Source organism: Pseudoliparis swirei, chromosome 9 (assembly GCF_029220125.1).
Source record: "Pseudoliparis swirei isolate HS2019 ecotype Mariana Trench chromosome 9, NWPU_hadal_v1, whole genome shotgun sequence".
Classification (NCBI taxonomy): Eukaryota; Metazoa; Chordata; class Actinopteri; order Perciformes; family Liparidae; genus Pseudoliparis; species Pseudoliparis swirei.
In genome coordinates, this window is record NC_079396.1 from 24,101,320 (window position 1) to 24,116,139 (window position 14,820).

Consider the following 14,820-nt stretch of genomic DNA (forward strand, 5'->3'; position numbering starts at 1 on the left):
CAGGTGGAGAAGACAAAGACGAAAAGATAATTGGTGCTTTGAGGCGAGTTGAAAGAATGAAATAAAAATCACAACAAAGACTTCAGGTAAAGTTTTTAGATAATTACACCCTGGAGATTGAGATAGAACAACGTGTATGAAGTATTATATTGAATAAACGACTGAAAACTATCCACGAGGACAATTCAGTCCGGAGGGCTCGAAGAACAATACGCATTAAGCAGGAAAAAAAGCATCGGGAACCTTCAAGATGAGGAAGGAAGGAATAAACTGTGGGAACTCACTCTGAGGGGGAGATAGGCAGCGATGGTGATCTTGACGCTGAGGTGAACGTTGCCGTGGGTGTAGCTCACAGTGAGGATGGTGTAGCCGGGGGCCAGGGCCTTGGCCCTCACCCCACTGCAGTCCTCCTGGCCCGGAGCCAGCCTCCCTGGATCACAACGAGGGACGGAGGAAGCCGAAGAGTAAGCGCGGACGCTTTACGACAACGTACAAATAGTTCCAATTGTTCACCCGGGTGTAGTCGTTTATCTTCCCTTCCTAAACCACACTGGGGGGCCCTGCAGGTCCCAGCACACTCTTCTGATAAATAATAGAAGACTCCCAAATTAAAAACGGTACGACAAAATAACGTTTGAAAGAGATGGACGTGGCGGTGACCGTCTGAAAAGCCAAAGCCAATATTAAAACTCAGAGGGAGTTGAAGAGGATTGTGCACACACACGTTCTTTATTATGGGTAACCGATGAATACAGGTTTGTCTACAGGAGAAAATATGTGTGGATTCAGTATTTCTGCAATCCCTCCGTCCGTAGTGTGACACTGCAGTTGAAGGTTTGCACCGATTCTTTTCCCACACGCGTGCTTTCATGGGAAATTATAGACTTTTGGAAAACTTAAGAGTAATTTATTAGTTATTGCTGCAACAACCATAACAAACAGAAATGGGTATCCTCCCTAAATGACAACATCAATTCAAGGAGGGCAGTAAACATGTTCAGGAGAAGGAAACCAGCGACATAGCGACCTTCCTCATATACGCCCACAGCACACGCATGTTCAATTAGCCGTCTACGCGCCAAGAGTCGTGGCGACTCATAACTCGCATCGATTAGCGCTAAACAGAGGGATCGATGACCGAGTCCCTGGAACGAGCGTCCGTGGTTAGCGACCGTAAATGAATGCAAATCCCCGATTAGACTCCGTGAGTGAATTCACCTTCGATATGATTTTGGGGTTTCGTGATTAAAAGGTGTCGCATCGCCCGGAACTCACCGTCGAGCAGCTGGAAGACGCCGTGGTTCTCCTCCTCCACCTGCAGGTCAAAGTGGGAGCAGTCGCTCAACATGACGCGCTCATTCCCCGCCTCCTCCAGGAGGCCGAAGATCCTGAGGGGCAGATCCAGAACCAGGCCCACCCGGGCCTCTACTGGGCAAGGAGCGAAGTCCATGGCCACGGGCTCGACAACGTAGACCTGAGGGGCCGAGAAGGGATGAAAGAGGTTTAGGTTGAGGGCTGGGAACCATCGTAACAAGTGGAGATTCAAGCCGCAAGTTTGGTTATAGCAGCACAATTTGGTTAGATAATTACGAATCACATTTTATATGTTTAAATGATTAATAATAATGCACTCCAGAGATAATGAATTGTACATTGTGATTTCAATTTGCTTGAATGACTTACATTAGATATGACAAATCAAAGCCTTTAATAAAAAATGAGCGATGGAAGAAGTAAGCAATCGGCTGTGGGAGAGAAAAGAAAATCTAACGGACCAAAAGGTGGAGAGTTGTTAAAGTTTTCCTGAATTTTAACATTAAATTTGTTGAGTTTTGGAAACCAATGTTGCTTTGACATGCATGTAAAGATCAATGATGCCAAACAAGTAGGTGCATGCTGGGTACGGTGTGCATCTAGAGTGGAGGATTAGTCTGAAGCAGGAGCTACTTTGGCATGAGGAGCAACGTGTCCACATCTCCCAAGTGCTCTTTGGGGGCGTTTTATAAATCACTTAGCAACACTCAAAAATAAAATGTGATTAATAACAAATTTACAACATGACGCTAACATTGCTGGTTGGTGAGAGTATGCAACACCATCTTTGACTTCTCGTCGCCATTAAACCAGCTAGAAGAGCACATGTACAACACCACACACACATATAGTGTGTGAGTGAAAAATAGCCCAAACTCTGTTGGCAGACGATATAGTGAGAACATTGATTAAGGAAATTGATTTTGGCTTTTGAAATTAAAAAACAAGGTCCACAACATCCGATAGGAGCTTAAGTTGCCCCAATATGCAAGTCAATAGTATACAGCTTCAGCAAAAAAATAACCTTGACTTAATCTCCTTAAATCCTGTGAAAATCCCGTGAAAATATGACGTAAACACTTTACTCAAAGAAAGTTAAAATGCTGCACGTTAAGGTGCTGAAGTGCAAGTTTAGTTTCCTGAAAGTTAGATATTAAACTCCATTAAATCAGGATGATTATAAATGTGCCATAACTGCTATATTGTCATTTCAGAACGTGTTTTTTTGTTGTATCCAGGTCAACTCACCTTCATCTGGCCGAAGTGCAGCGAGTTGCGTAGATCGCGAGCATAAACCACGGCGACGCCCACGTCGCTCACTGTGGTCATCACGCCTTTCACGGTCACCGTGGCTACAGCCGCGTTGGAGGAGGACCAGCTGAAGTTTCCGCTGCCTCCAGTGGCCTGCCACGAGCAACAGGGGATAGACGTCATCACGAGCACCAGAATTACAGCTCTCGGTGGGACAATAACAACAACAAAAATTCATGAATTTAGAGCTTTATGGAAAAGTATAAATAAGAACAGATAAAAAAAACATTTTTTTTAAAAAAGGTGTCATTTGTTATTACTGCATGTTGCTCGGCCCTCTGGTTGAACTGCTCTTGTTAACTCTCTCTGTGCACACACACACACATCATACAAAAAAACTCTGAAAAGCATATATAACACATACAACACTACACTCAGGATTGGACAATTATTATTTAAATTATGTATTTTATTTGTATTTAATTATTTTGTATACAATTTATTCATTATTATCCTTTCCCCCCCCTCTTTTTTGCTTTCTTTTTTCTTGGAGTGAGCACCATTTGATGTTTGTTGTTCTTTGTGTGTTATACACTTTACCTGAATATCATGTGTACCAAGAAAGTGACTGTATGAAAATATATATTGTTATATTGTTAAAAACTAAATTAAAAAAGGAAGTAAAAAAATAAGAAGGTGTCATACCATGAACACGTATTCCAAACGGCACATTTAGAGAGAAAGTGTTCCATTCTGAAAAGGAATAATTACCTGTATTGTGTACTGATACGCTCCAACCTTGGGTTGCCATGGAAATGTCAGAATACTGGGACTAAGAATGATGGGGTTGTAGATTTCGACATCCTGTTCATTGTGGACCGGGTTGGCGAGTTCATGGATCCCTCCAGTCTGAAACAGAACGGAGGCCACAGGAAATGATCGAGCTCGTCTACCGACGTCGAATAAAAGGAGATAAAGGCAAATATGGCGCTCTGGCTAATTCAGACGGGTAAACTCACTTCATCCACGACAGCTTGGAGGGTTGCGTCAATCAGAGTCAGGCCTTCTTTGAGCGCTTTGACGCGATGGTACGATCCATTCACAGAGGACTGCAGGAGCTCCAGGTACTCGGAGGGGAAACCAGTGTCGATGCGGACATTCTGCAAAATAAAAAATATTTAACCACACGCTGGATTTTTTTAAAACTGCCGTTGTACGACTCCACATTGGAAGCAGAGTTTAAAAAATGTTTACACTTTTTTTTTTTTAATGGCGTCAAGATTTTTTGATTGGCTGATACTTCCATGGTGACCGTTCTTCATCACTGGTTTTTAAATGTTAGCTCCTAGAACTCATACGTTGGAGGAAGGATCAAAGGGGCACTAAATATCTCTTTTGCTAATGTCTAATCAGATGCATTTGGTTTTCAAAGATGACTTTTTTAAATAAAAAAAGACTCAGGTCCGTTACCGAGCTGTAACAAAAGCAAAAGAAACAGTTGAGTTTATAAATCTGGAACAGAGATTAAGTACCTGCAAATAGATAATGTCAAATTTGGGATTTTATCGACAGCATAACACAATGCTGGTCACAGGTCCTTTGACTTTTACAATCAGTCATATACAGAATGCATACAGATATATACATTGTTTAAAATATAAGCAGTGACTTAACTGAAGCACACTTACATCAGAGAGGTACATTTTGTTGCCGGATTTATCAAAGACTTCGACGAGGACGTCATAAACTCTGCCCGTCTCGAGAACCCAGCTGTCGCCTGGATGAATTTTAAAACCTAAAACAAATATCAATCAAATGGTGAGCCTTACAATATTTGTTTATATATATATATATGCTCAAAAAACACTTATCTCAATAGTGAGAGAAAGGAACAGACCTAGGTAGCCCGGTTCAACCACATGCAGCGTGGTGTTGGGTAGGCGAGACACTCCTTGCATTCGAAGGCCTAAGTAGACGCTGCTAAGGAAAGGTGACGTAGGAACATCGACGGCTCTAAACTTCTTGATGTTTGCCAAATGCAGAATACGAAAGATTCAATATCATCAGCTGAAGTTGTGAAGGCAAAGTACAGGACATTATTCACATAAAACTACCACACACACACACACACACACAGCAAAACTAATCAAATATTTCTCACCTGAACAAAATATATTTGCTATTTTTATCACAAAAGATATTACATTAAATGGCATTTAACTGACATGTAATGTCATATAATATGTTTTATATAAGCTGTTTTTAATCATAAAAAGATATGTATCATAAACCTGGCGACGTAAAGCAAAGTAATTGCACTTATGCTCTCAAACTGAAGTAAATAACAAAATGTCGCAACGTTCAGAGCAAGAAGATGATGAACACCACGACAATAACAACAGCCACACATAACGACGTGTCGGAAGGATACTCTTGTGATCCAGCACCACGTTGATGTGTCCCAGTTGAATGGCTGTAATGGTGGAGCTGCTTTGATCCAGACTGGCCACGGCAACGTCCGGGTTTCCGTGAGCGCCGATCGCACTGTTCTGAACGTGCAGTTCATACTGATCACAAGGCATCGAGAGCTCTGGACACACAACGACACGGGAATTACACCGATGCTCGAATGTGACATGCTGGGAGTTCGCTCGACACAGCTTCAGAAACGGTGCGGGAGCTATTGTAAAAGTAAAAAAATAAAGAGGCTTTAACTCCTCACTAAAGTCAGACCTGTCATCGTGCCCTGTCGTATCTTCATGACTTTGTATCGGATGGACGTTCCCGCCAGCAAGTAGACGTCGTACGCGGGACTCAGCAGGATGTTCTCTAAAATCAAGAGTCGGACTTCCGCAGCACCCACATCCTGTGGCACAGTTACCGTGGTTACAGAACAACACGGCTTCAGCTTCCCCCCAAAAACAAACCAGATCACACTGTGTATACACATAAAACTTAGTGGCTCTTAGTTATGTTTTTGATATTCTATATAGTATTACAGAAAATATATTTTTCCTTGGTTGGACAATATCTCGTTGAGATCATAAATTGGGTAAAAGTTTAGCTTGATGACAACTAATAACTTGAATCTCCGTACTGCCGTGACGTCATACATAGGGCAGGAAGGACTCATTACAAGCGTGCAATCTTTTGATATTTTAGACGTCCGCATCTCAGTACATAAGCCGTCGGCACAAGCTAACCTCTTCTTGTCTTCTGAGATCGTCTATGACTGAAAGTAAAGTGGATTACTTTCACCTTGCATTGGCATAAACAGTCAAGAAATGTATATTGTGCTTACCTTATACAATGGCTCTTCTATTTTGGCCTTCAATTTAGCGTGTCCCGTTTTCTGTCCCGACACCAAAATAATATCGCCTTGTTTCCCAACACGCTCCATCTCAGATATGTATCCAGGGGGTTTGTAGGTGGACTCGGAGAATTTAAGTACCCTGGAGTAGAGACATATAAAAAAATATGTTTGAGAATCAACTTCGTGCATCACCGTGCATTCGGCCTAAAAAAATTGTTTCATTTGTGTATCATCGCAGTTTGGCTGACTAGAGTTTGAATGCAGCGTGACCAAAGGGGCGCCTACCGTAGTGATTTGTAAGAGTCCGAGAATCCATTCACATCGACATCCTTCACTAAGGTCCAGTCGAACACCAGACCAGCCAGAGAGCTGAAGGTGTTTCCTGCAACATAAAAAAAAAAGACAAGAGTCAGACGCGCTATTTCTTTAACTCACAACATTTAATCCAAAACAAATGACTATGTGAGTTTTGGTGAGGACCAGAAGATATTCGCCTTTCCACTTGTGTTATACGACCGAGGTCGCCATACTTGAATGTATTATGGATCGGGAGCACAATACTCTGAGCGCTCCCGGCTGTCGAATTAGCTGCAACAAAAGCAAGAGGGATTTCATTACAGGATACGAGCCGTCCTTCTGCAATCTACTTCGTCTGAAGAATCCCAAATGCACTTTTGGACCAAAGCAAACAAAAACAAAAACACACGCCCTGGAGCCATCATCAGGAAGAATCAGGGTGTAGCTGCAGCTCATTAAACTAAGTGCGTCTGGCTGAAATGGAACCAGTGGAACAGAACCAACGCAGCCACCTCGCAGCAGCAGCCTGAGGAACAACGCAGCCTGGAGCCCAATCAGTGCCGTCTCTGAGAAGACTTTAACGCAGAAATTAAACAATAAAGCATTGGACTCGTTACAACAGGAACATTTAGTAATATAGCAGGTATTGATGTAGGGTGATATTTATCAGTAATAACAGCAGCAAATGATGACAATCGCTTTGTTTTGTGATGAGTCGGTATGCGTTACCTTCAGAATCCAGTGCATGAATTTTGAGTGCCAGCGGTGAGTCCTCAAGATGTAGCTCTCTGGTGGTCGACACGATCTGGATTTCACTGATGATGTCGACAATGGCGTCACACCGCAGTACATGTCCTGTAACTGCAAATTAATACAGGGGGAGGACAGGGGGGAGACACAAAGCATCAAATACAGAGTACATACTGGACTACAATATTGCACTTTAATTTAACCAAGAAAACATGAAGAAAAAAAAAAGCAAGAAAAAAATAAACGTCTTGGTGGTTAAAAGAAACAATCATTTAAAATATATATATAAATAAATACAAAAAAGTATTGTTGAGGCACGAAGCATACAAATGTACCTCCTAACTAAAACACATACTCAGAGGAGAGATTTAAAGCATCCTGAGCTGCGAGCGCAGTCAAAATGACTTTGTTTAGTTTTTTTTGTTCACACAGAGACATTTAACATATCTATGGACGGACCAATGTGTCTGATTTTCATATTTCCAAAGCAAATGCTCACAACTGACATACAGCATTACACAATAGACAGGAAGTAAACATGGAGAAGAAAAAAGTGATGTAATAATAATAATAATCATTTATTTTATATTGTGCAACACAATGACCATGAGACATGCTACTCTGAAGGGAATAGCACACAGAATACTTAAATGTTATACCCGGCATACTCATCTACTCAGGGTTCTTACACATTTTGACCAATGGATGTCCAGGACTTTTCCAGGACTTTTAACCAAATTTCCATGATCAAACTCGGTATAAACATGAAAAATTTAGAAAATGTTGCATATTGAGAGCTATCGCCGGCTTATATTTTGAGTGTCTTTCTTTAAAAAACATATTGATTATTTCAAACTCGGCGTAAATGAACATGTGATTATAACACATTTCCATGACTTTTCCAAAACTTTTATGATTTAAGTTTGTTCCATGACTTTTCCAGGCCTGGAAATGACCATTTTAAAACTCCCTGACTTTTCCAGGTTTTCCATGATCGTACGAACCCTGTCTACTAGTACTATGTTTTCTTGTAAAAACTGCATTCTTCCCTCAAGGCCTTCGCTTTCATCCCGACTACACACCTGCAAAGTTTTGTGTCTGCACTACATTGTATTGCGTTGACATAATATGTCTTCAGATAGACGGAAGCACCTGGTAAAGTACAGGTAGTTCCTGGTAGTTGTGTTTAATAATAATTTAAGCAACCATGTATTTACCAACATCTTCGGCCAGAATGATGCTGGTCAGTCTGGAGGAATGGGTGGAGAGAGCCTGGAGAACAGCTCTCCGGGAGCAGCTTCCGGTGCCCTCTTCATCAAGAGCCTGGATGCTTGATACTTCCGGTCTGGTGGAAGACCTGGAAGAATACGAGCAGAGAAAAAGGTAATGTTCATAAGTGAAGAAGCCATTTATAAGTCCCAAAAAACTACATTGACCTTATGTTGAATAACATGTTCATACTTTGTGTGGGGTTGCAGCTTTACCTTAAACTAAACAAACTTAAACGGGTTAAGAGGGGACTATTTAGAAAGAATCACGCTGCTTTAGCACGCGCACACACACTAACCACTGTAGTGTACTTTTTAAGTCGGCCATGTGCTTCACTGCAACCCGACTCTCCCGGGTCACCTCCTTCCACTCACCATCGGTAGCAGCCTTCAGTAGCTTCCAACGTGAAGTTGATTCTCGTGTTTTTGGTGAGCGGTAGCAACACTTTGGGAATATTTAGTTTCGGGGAGCCGTTGACTTGAATGGCGGCGACTATAAATAACAGCAAAGCCGACGCGGAGAATTTTGGAGAAATCATTTCCGTTACCGGGGAGACCGCTTAAGAGTTTCTGTCCAAACTAGCTAAACTTCTTCTCTCCTCCCGTCCCATTGAGCGGTGTGTGCTGTGTGTGTAGAGGCGGTGGGGTCGTGGCTCCCAGACAGACGTTAAGAGTGAGCCGACATCGCCCCCCACGCGCCTTCCTTCTCAGTTTCAGTCTGTTGATACCGGGCACATGTCGGTAACGGTTAAGCTAACGTTACAATGACACTCGGGGGTCCTCTGGTTCGGCTCCGCCGCTTTGTTTAATCCTCGAGGTGACTTTGAAACCACGTCCCCGGTTTTATTTTACCGTAAATAGTTCGCTAACACTAACTTAATACACTGATACATACAAATACCTGCCATTAACAATAATTGGACTTTCCAGCGTGCACGCCGGGGGAGTAAACGTCATAGACATGAGCGGGCAACGCGGAGGATGACGCTCTTTCTTAAAGGTACAGTGTGTTTTTTATTTTCAACAATTGAATTGAATAGAAATTAAATCAAATTAATGGAAGCACACCAATTCAATTCATTTGGTATAGCCCAATATCACAAATTACAAATTTGCCTCAAAGGGCTTTACGATCTGTACACATACGACATCCATTACATTACATCACATGTCATTTAGCAGACGCTTTTATCCAAAGCGATTTACAATAAGTGCATTTCAACCTAGATTATAAACTAAGAACAACAAGAATACAGGAAGTAACATTTCCTCAACATAGTCGAACTACAAAAGTACCATAAGTAAGTGCTATTTAAGTGCCACTGAAGTGCAAATCTGTGTTTTAATCCAGATATAGTCGGAAAAGGTGTGTTTTCAGTCTCCGGCGGAAGATGTAGAGACTTTCTGCTGTCCTGATGTCAGTGGGGAGCTCGTTCCACCAATCAGGAGCCAGGACAGCAAACAGTCTGGATGTAGAGTGATTAGCTCGAGGTGCAGGAGTCACAAGTCGATTGGCTGTTGCCGAGCGGAGCGAACGTGCCGGGGTGTACGGTGTGACCATATCCCGGATGTAGACGGGGCCCGATCCGTTCAGAGCACGGTACGCCAGAACCAGTGTTTTGAAGCGGATGCGAGCAGCCACCGGTAACCAGTGGAGGACCACACAATGCAAATCCTACATTGTGTTTGGTTTGTGGGGATTTAATTACTTGTACATGTGTTGGTTTTTTGTAAACATGCACAAATAAACTACAAGATTTACAACATTTAATTGATGTTTTTCATTATTTAAATCATTGTTGGGATTTCGTTTACATGACGGTCACAAGATATGCAGCCTACACAATGTGATTATGGTTAGCATACTGTCGAGCAGCATCTGTTGGCACACCAAGATCATCCATTTATCCATCTATTCGTTTTTCTGTGGTTTAACAGGATATTCCAGACTTTTTCTGGGAAACCCCGAGGCCACCACTTAGATGAACCAATTGAAATGTCATTACAGCCTTGTCGAAGCAATGCCAGGTTGTAGACATATACAATACAACCAAAAATCATTTTTAAATGCATCCAATCAGCTTAATGTGAAGTTTCTATTGACTCTATGTCAAAGAGATGTACCTTAATTTCTAATGTAGATTAAATTCTTATTTTCCTGTTGTACATTAAGAGTTATTGCTTATATTTCGTTCCTTCTATATATTCTCTGGAGTGGTGGATACACTTTTTAACACTATAATTCAATCAAATATGAAACCGGCATCAATGATTGACAAATGACCATATTGGAGTAACTCTTCACTGACACAGTGTAAGACAAACGTTTTAAAAGTTATAACTTTAACTATTTGGCCAATCTCAGCCGATTGATCCACCTGTCCATCGACCGCACAAAAGATAAATGAAAGCCATTAGGAAATCAAACATTAGCCTTCCCTTCTAGCAGTGGTGGGCCATGCATTTTCTACCTAGGCCTTCAATGCCGTCTTATATATATATATACGTATATATTAGTGCTGTGAAAAATAACGCGTTAACGCGTTATGATTAAATTACAGGATTAATTAGTTTTAAAAAATAACGCATTTAACGCATGCGCAGAATGAGCTTCCAATCCGTCTGTTGTTGGTCGTCTCTAACCAGCAGCATGTCATTCTGTCTCTACGTGTCGCGTTAACACGTCTCCGATCTCTGTCTCGCGCGCCGCAGGCTCGCGCGCAGCAAAGCTCCGATGCTGGCGCGCGCACTGGTGAGCAAGTTATGTGCACCCCTGTGTATAAATGTATATATGTGATGAATCATGATTAATCCACAGAAACCTGTGATTAACCTGATTACAATTTTTAATCGTTTCACAGCCCTAGTATATATATATATACGTATATATATATATACATGTATATATATATATATATGTATGTGTGTATTTATATTGATGTATGTATTCTATCTACCCCCCACCCCCAGCCCCACCCCCAGCCCCAGTAACGGCGATAAGCCACGCCCCCTCAACGACGCGTATTACACGGTTAAACCACAAACAGTCGGGCTCGTAAACTCAGGCGAGTCAGCGCTGTCAGTCTGTTTGTGACAGGGTTCACACACGTGCTGACCAGTGCATCTCCAGGACCTTTCCAGGACTTTAAACCACATTTACATGATTAAACATTTTGTTAAAACTCTGTGTATACATGAAAAAGTGAGAAGATGTAGTATTTAAACTAATAATGAGAATTTGAAAGCATACCGTATATATACCGTGTAAATTCACATTTGAATATAACACATTTGAATTACTTTTCAAAAAAGGTTGGCATTTTTTATTTTTATTAACTGATTAATTGAAAAAATAATCAACACATTAATCAATTATCAAAATAATCGTTAGTTGCAGATGTATTTATGTACTTATGTGTGTGCATATATATGTTTGCATGAATATGTACGTATGAATGTATATATTTCTACACAATAGATGGCTGCTCTGCAAGGTGAATGAATAATACGCACGTCATTTGGAAGTGTCGTGAAAGTATTTGAATATTGTTTGTACCGTTCAATTGATTTTTGTGTCGCATTTTATAAAAACACGTGTCAATCTGAATAAGCAGACAAAGCAGGCTGCCAGTCATTCTTTCATTGCATTCTTTGGCTGTCTTCAGCATATAGTCAAGAACATGCAATGTCCACCTTTTCACCTCTAGGTGTCACTAACAGCTATTCTAGTGTATTTCTTTCTACCAGTCATGGATGACACCAATGACAAGTGGACAAGTTTATTACATGATGGCTGAAAAAGGGAAATACCATTTGTGTCCTTAAAATAAGATTTAGTTGTGCAACAGTGAGATCAAGAGCCAAAAAACATCTAAAAACCAAAATCCCCCTTCGTCCGTTTGTGCGTGAGATCATTTTCTGGCGTTGAAGTTTGGTTTTCGACATGAATGGTGAACAGAATGTTAATTATGAGTTCAATTGGCTGCATTATTTCTGAAGTATCCTCTCATCGGCTTTGAAGCTGCGGTGCCCCTCCTGGTTTGTGCCTCTCGTTTTTCTAGAGAGTAATGCTGCGTTGTGCCAAAGATGACATATTGTTTGAGTCAGAGTGCGTTAGCCATGAAAGCCCGTTGCTAACCGGTGATTTGTTCCCAATTGTCTTTTAATGGCAACCGCAGCAACCTAAACACATGAAACCACGAACTGTGCGTTCACATTGTAAGACGGCGTGGTCGCAAAGAGACGGCTGCGACCAACTTGGTTCGACTTTCTCCGTCTATTTTGGTTTGAAGTAATACAAAAATAAAAATAAATGACGTCTCTTTTCCTCAGGACAATGATGGCAGCTGAGAATGAAACCTGAGAAGACTGAGCGACTTTCATTAGTTTTGGCAGAGCCGCTTTCGTGCGGAGGGTTCGGTCCTCCATTCAGTTTCATCTTTGCACTCTTGCACAATTGATGTCAGAAGTGAATGATGTAATGTCTGAGGACATGGAAAACAATACCTGAACGTCACGCTCTGTGTGTGTGTGTGTGTGTGTGTGTGTGTGTGTGTGTGTGTGTGTGTGTGTGTGTGTGTGTGTGTGTGTGTGTGTGTGTGTGTGTGTGTGTGTGTGTGTGTCCAGTGCTGGAGGCTGCACATTGAGGCTGCACATGGAGGCTGCACATGGAGGCTGCACATGGAGGCTGCACATTGAGGCTGCACATGGAGGCTGCACATGGAGGCTGCACATTGAGGCTGCACATTGAGGCTGCACATGGAGGCTGCACATGGAGGCTGAACATGGAGGCTGCACATTGAGGCTGCACATTGAGGCTGCACATGGAGGCTGCACATGGAGGCTGCACATTGAGGCTGCACATGGAGGCTGCACATTGAGGCTGCACATGGAGGCTGCACATGGAGGCTGCACATTGGGGCTGCACATGGAGGCTGCACATTGAGGCTGCACATGGAGGCTGCACATTGGGGCTGCACATGGAGGCTGCACATTGAGGCTGCACATGGAGGCTGCACATGGAGGCTGCACATGGAGGCTGCACATGGAGGCTGCACATGGAGGCTGCACATGGAGGCTGCACATGGAGGCTGCACATGGAGGCTGCACATTGGGGCTGAACATGGAGGCTGCACATTGAGGCTGCACATTGGGGCTGCACATGGAGGCTGCACATGGAGGCTGCACATGGAGGCTGCAGATGGAGACCCATGTCTAGACGACTCAGAGTGCAGCAGCAGACTGAGCTCATTCAAAAGAAAAGAGTCTTTGTTATGCAGAGAGGTTTCTGTGCCTCGGATGGAAATTCTAAATCTGATAGTCTTATATAGTCTTTTTTTTAAAGGGTTAAGTTCTCAAAATAGTTGGAAATAATTATCTTTAAATTGTCCGAATGTGTTTTGGCGAGTTCAAGTCAAAAGGCTTTAAAGCCCACTGATAGTTTCCGATGTTTGGCCACCCACTTGTGTTATTGGGCAAGGCTGCTGCACAGTACATCACACCTGAAGCCATCAAAGCCTTTTCCATCTCTAGAAAGCATGCAGCAAATACGCCCATATGTTGCACATGAAACACTTTTTTTCCTCCTCTGTCACAAATGGCTGCAGCTGCTGTCAAAATTTCGCTCGGGTGCCTCATCATCTGGCACGCATCAGTGGTCACATCCGTCCTGGTGGGAAGTCGGGGGACTCTCCTCGGCCGCCACGCTCCGCTTGGTCCAAACAAAGTGGGTGCAGAGAGGCAATGGCACTTTTTTAAAAAGTCGTACTCAATGGCAGTGTTCTCGGCATGGTGCACCCTGACATGCACTTGGCTGAGGGTAGGAGGTTGGGGGTTTGGTGGGGGGTGTCACTGCATCAAATTGTTTTGGAAGTTCACAGCTTCTCCAACTGGAGGTCTGAAGTGCAGTAAAAAAAAACAGCCTGCGGGGAGGAGTAATGTACAGTGAAATCAGCTTTTGCCTCTGGGGAGCAATTTTGTGCATTTCCAATAAATGTCAACAACAAAAAAGTGTCAAGGAGGCGGGACTATAGCTCAAATGATAACCACTGTACACGTCTGTGTGTCATAAGAAGGCGGATGTCCGGAGGGTCTTGTCTTGGCTTTTCTCAGCTGTCTAAGAAGATAACAAAAACATAATTACAGATGATACCAGAATCACAATTTCTCTTTGATTCCTTGACTCTCAAAAAAACAACTGACACCATTCTTTAAGGGTTCACAGTTGACTTAAACAAGGCTGTTACTGAAACACAGGACATGTACAAATGAAGCTGGAATAGGAATATCAACCAAAAAAGATTCATTTTCAGTATTATTATATGTTATTTATTTCAATTATAAGGAAATAATATACAGTATATTAACATCTGACACCTTTTCCCATTCAGATCCTCCTGGTGTCGGCCACTTTCTACAGAGCTGTGCTTTGAGTGTCAACATCCCTTTGCACCGTCTTTACTGCGTGCTGTAAATTCCCTCTCCGTGTCCGTGGTGCAGAGGCTGTAGGGGGTGAGCTGTGTAGCCACGGCCGAGTGGGTTTGCATTTGCAGCTCTGCGTGCATTCGTGATCAGGGACAACGGTCCAAGCGCTTCCACGTGCCCCACATTGAATGCACGAGCTACTTT

General features: G+C 42.5%; 1 protein-coding gene across 1 annotated transcript in view; it reads right to left on the reverse strand.

Annotated features, from left to right (window-relative positions):
• Window positions 1–9,124, reverse strand: part of nup210 (nucleoporin 210) — a 28,235-nt gene extending 19,111 nt beyond the window's left edge. Inside the window, exons 1-14 of the mRNA XM_056422215.1 lie at window positions 8,569–9,124; window positions 8,143–8,282; window positions 6,905–7,036; window positions 6,164–6,260; window positions 5,867–6,017; window positions 5,299–5,431; window positions 4,997–5,155; window positions 4,463–4,531; window positions 4,254–4,360; window positions 3,585–3,725; window positions 3,337–3,474; window positions 2,563–2,718; window positions 1,276–1,474; window positions 285–430 (exon numbers count right to left, since the gene is read on the reverse strand). Of these exons, the coding sequence (XP_056278190.1) occupies window positions 285–430; window positions 1,276–1,474; window positions 2,563–2,718; window positions 3,337–3,474; window positions 3,585–3,725; window positions 4,254–4,360; window positions 4,463–4,531; window positions 4,997–5,155; window positions 5,299–5,431; window positions 5,867–6,017; window positions 6,164–6,260; window positions 6,905–7,036; window positions 8,143–8,282; window positions 8,569–8,732 (1,932 nt within the window). The 5' untranslated portion in view covers window positions 8,733–9,124. The remainder of the gene's footprint in view (window positions 1–284; window positions 431–1,275; window positions 1,475–2,562; window positions 2,719–3,336; window positions 3,475–3,584; window positions 3,726–4,253; window positions 4,361–4,462; window positions 4,532–4,996; window positions 5,156–5,298; window positions 5,432–5,866; window positions 6,018–6,163; window positions 6,261–6,904; window positions 7,037–8,142; window positions 8,283–8,568) is intronic.
• Window positions 9,125–14,820: the final 5,696 nt, after the last annotated feature.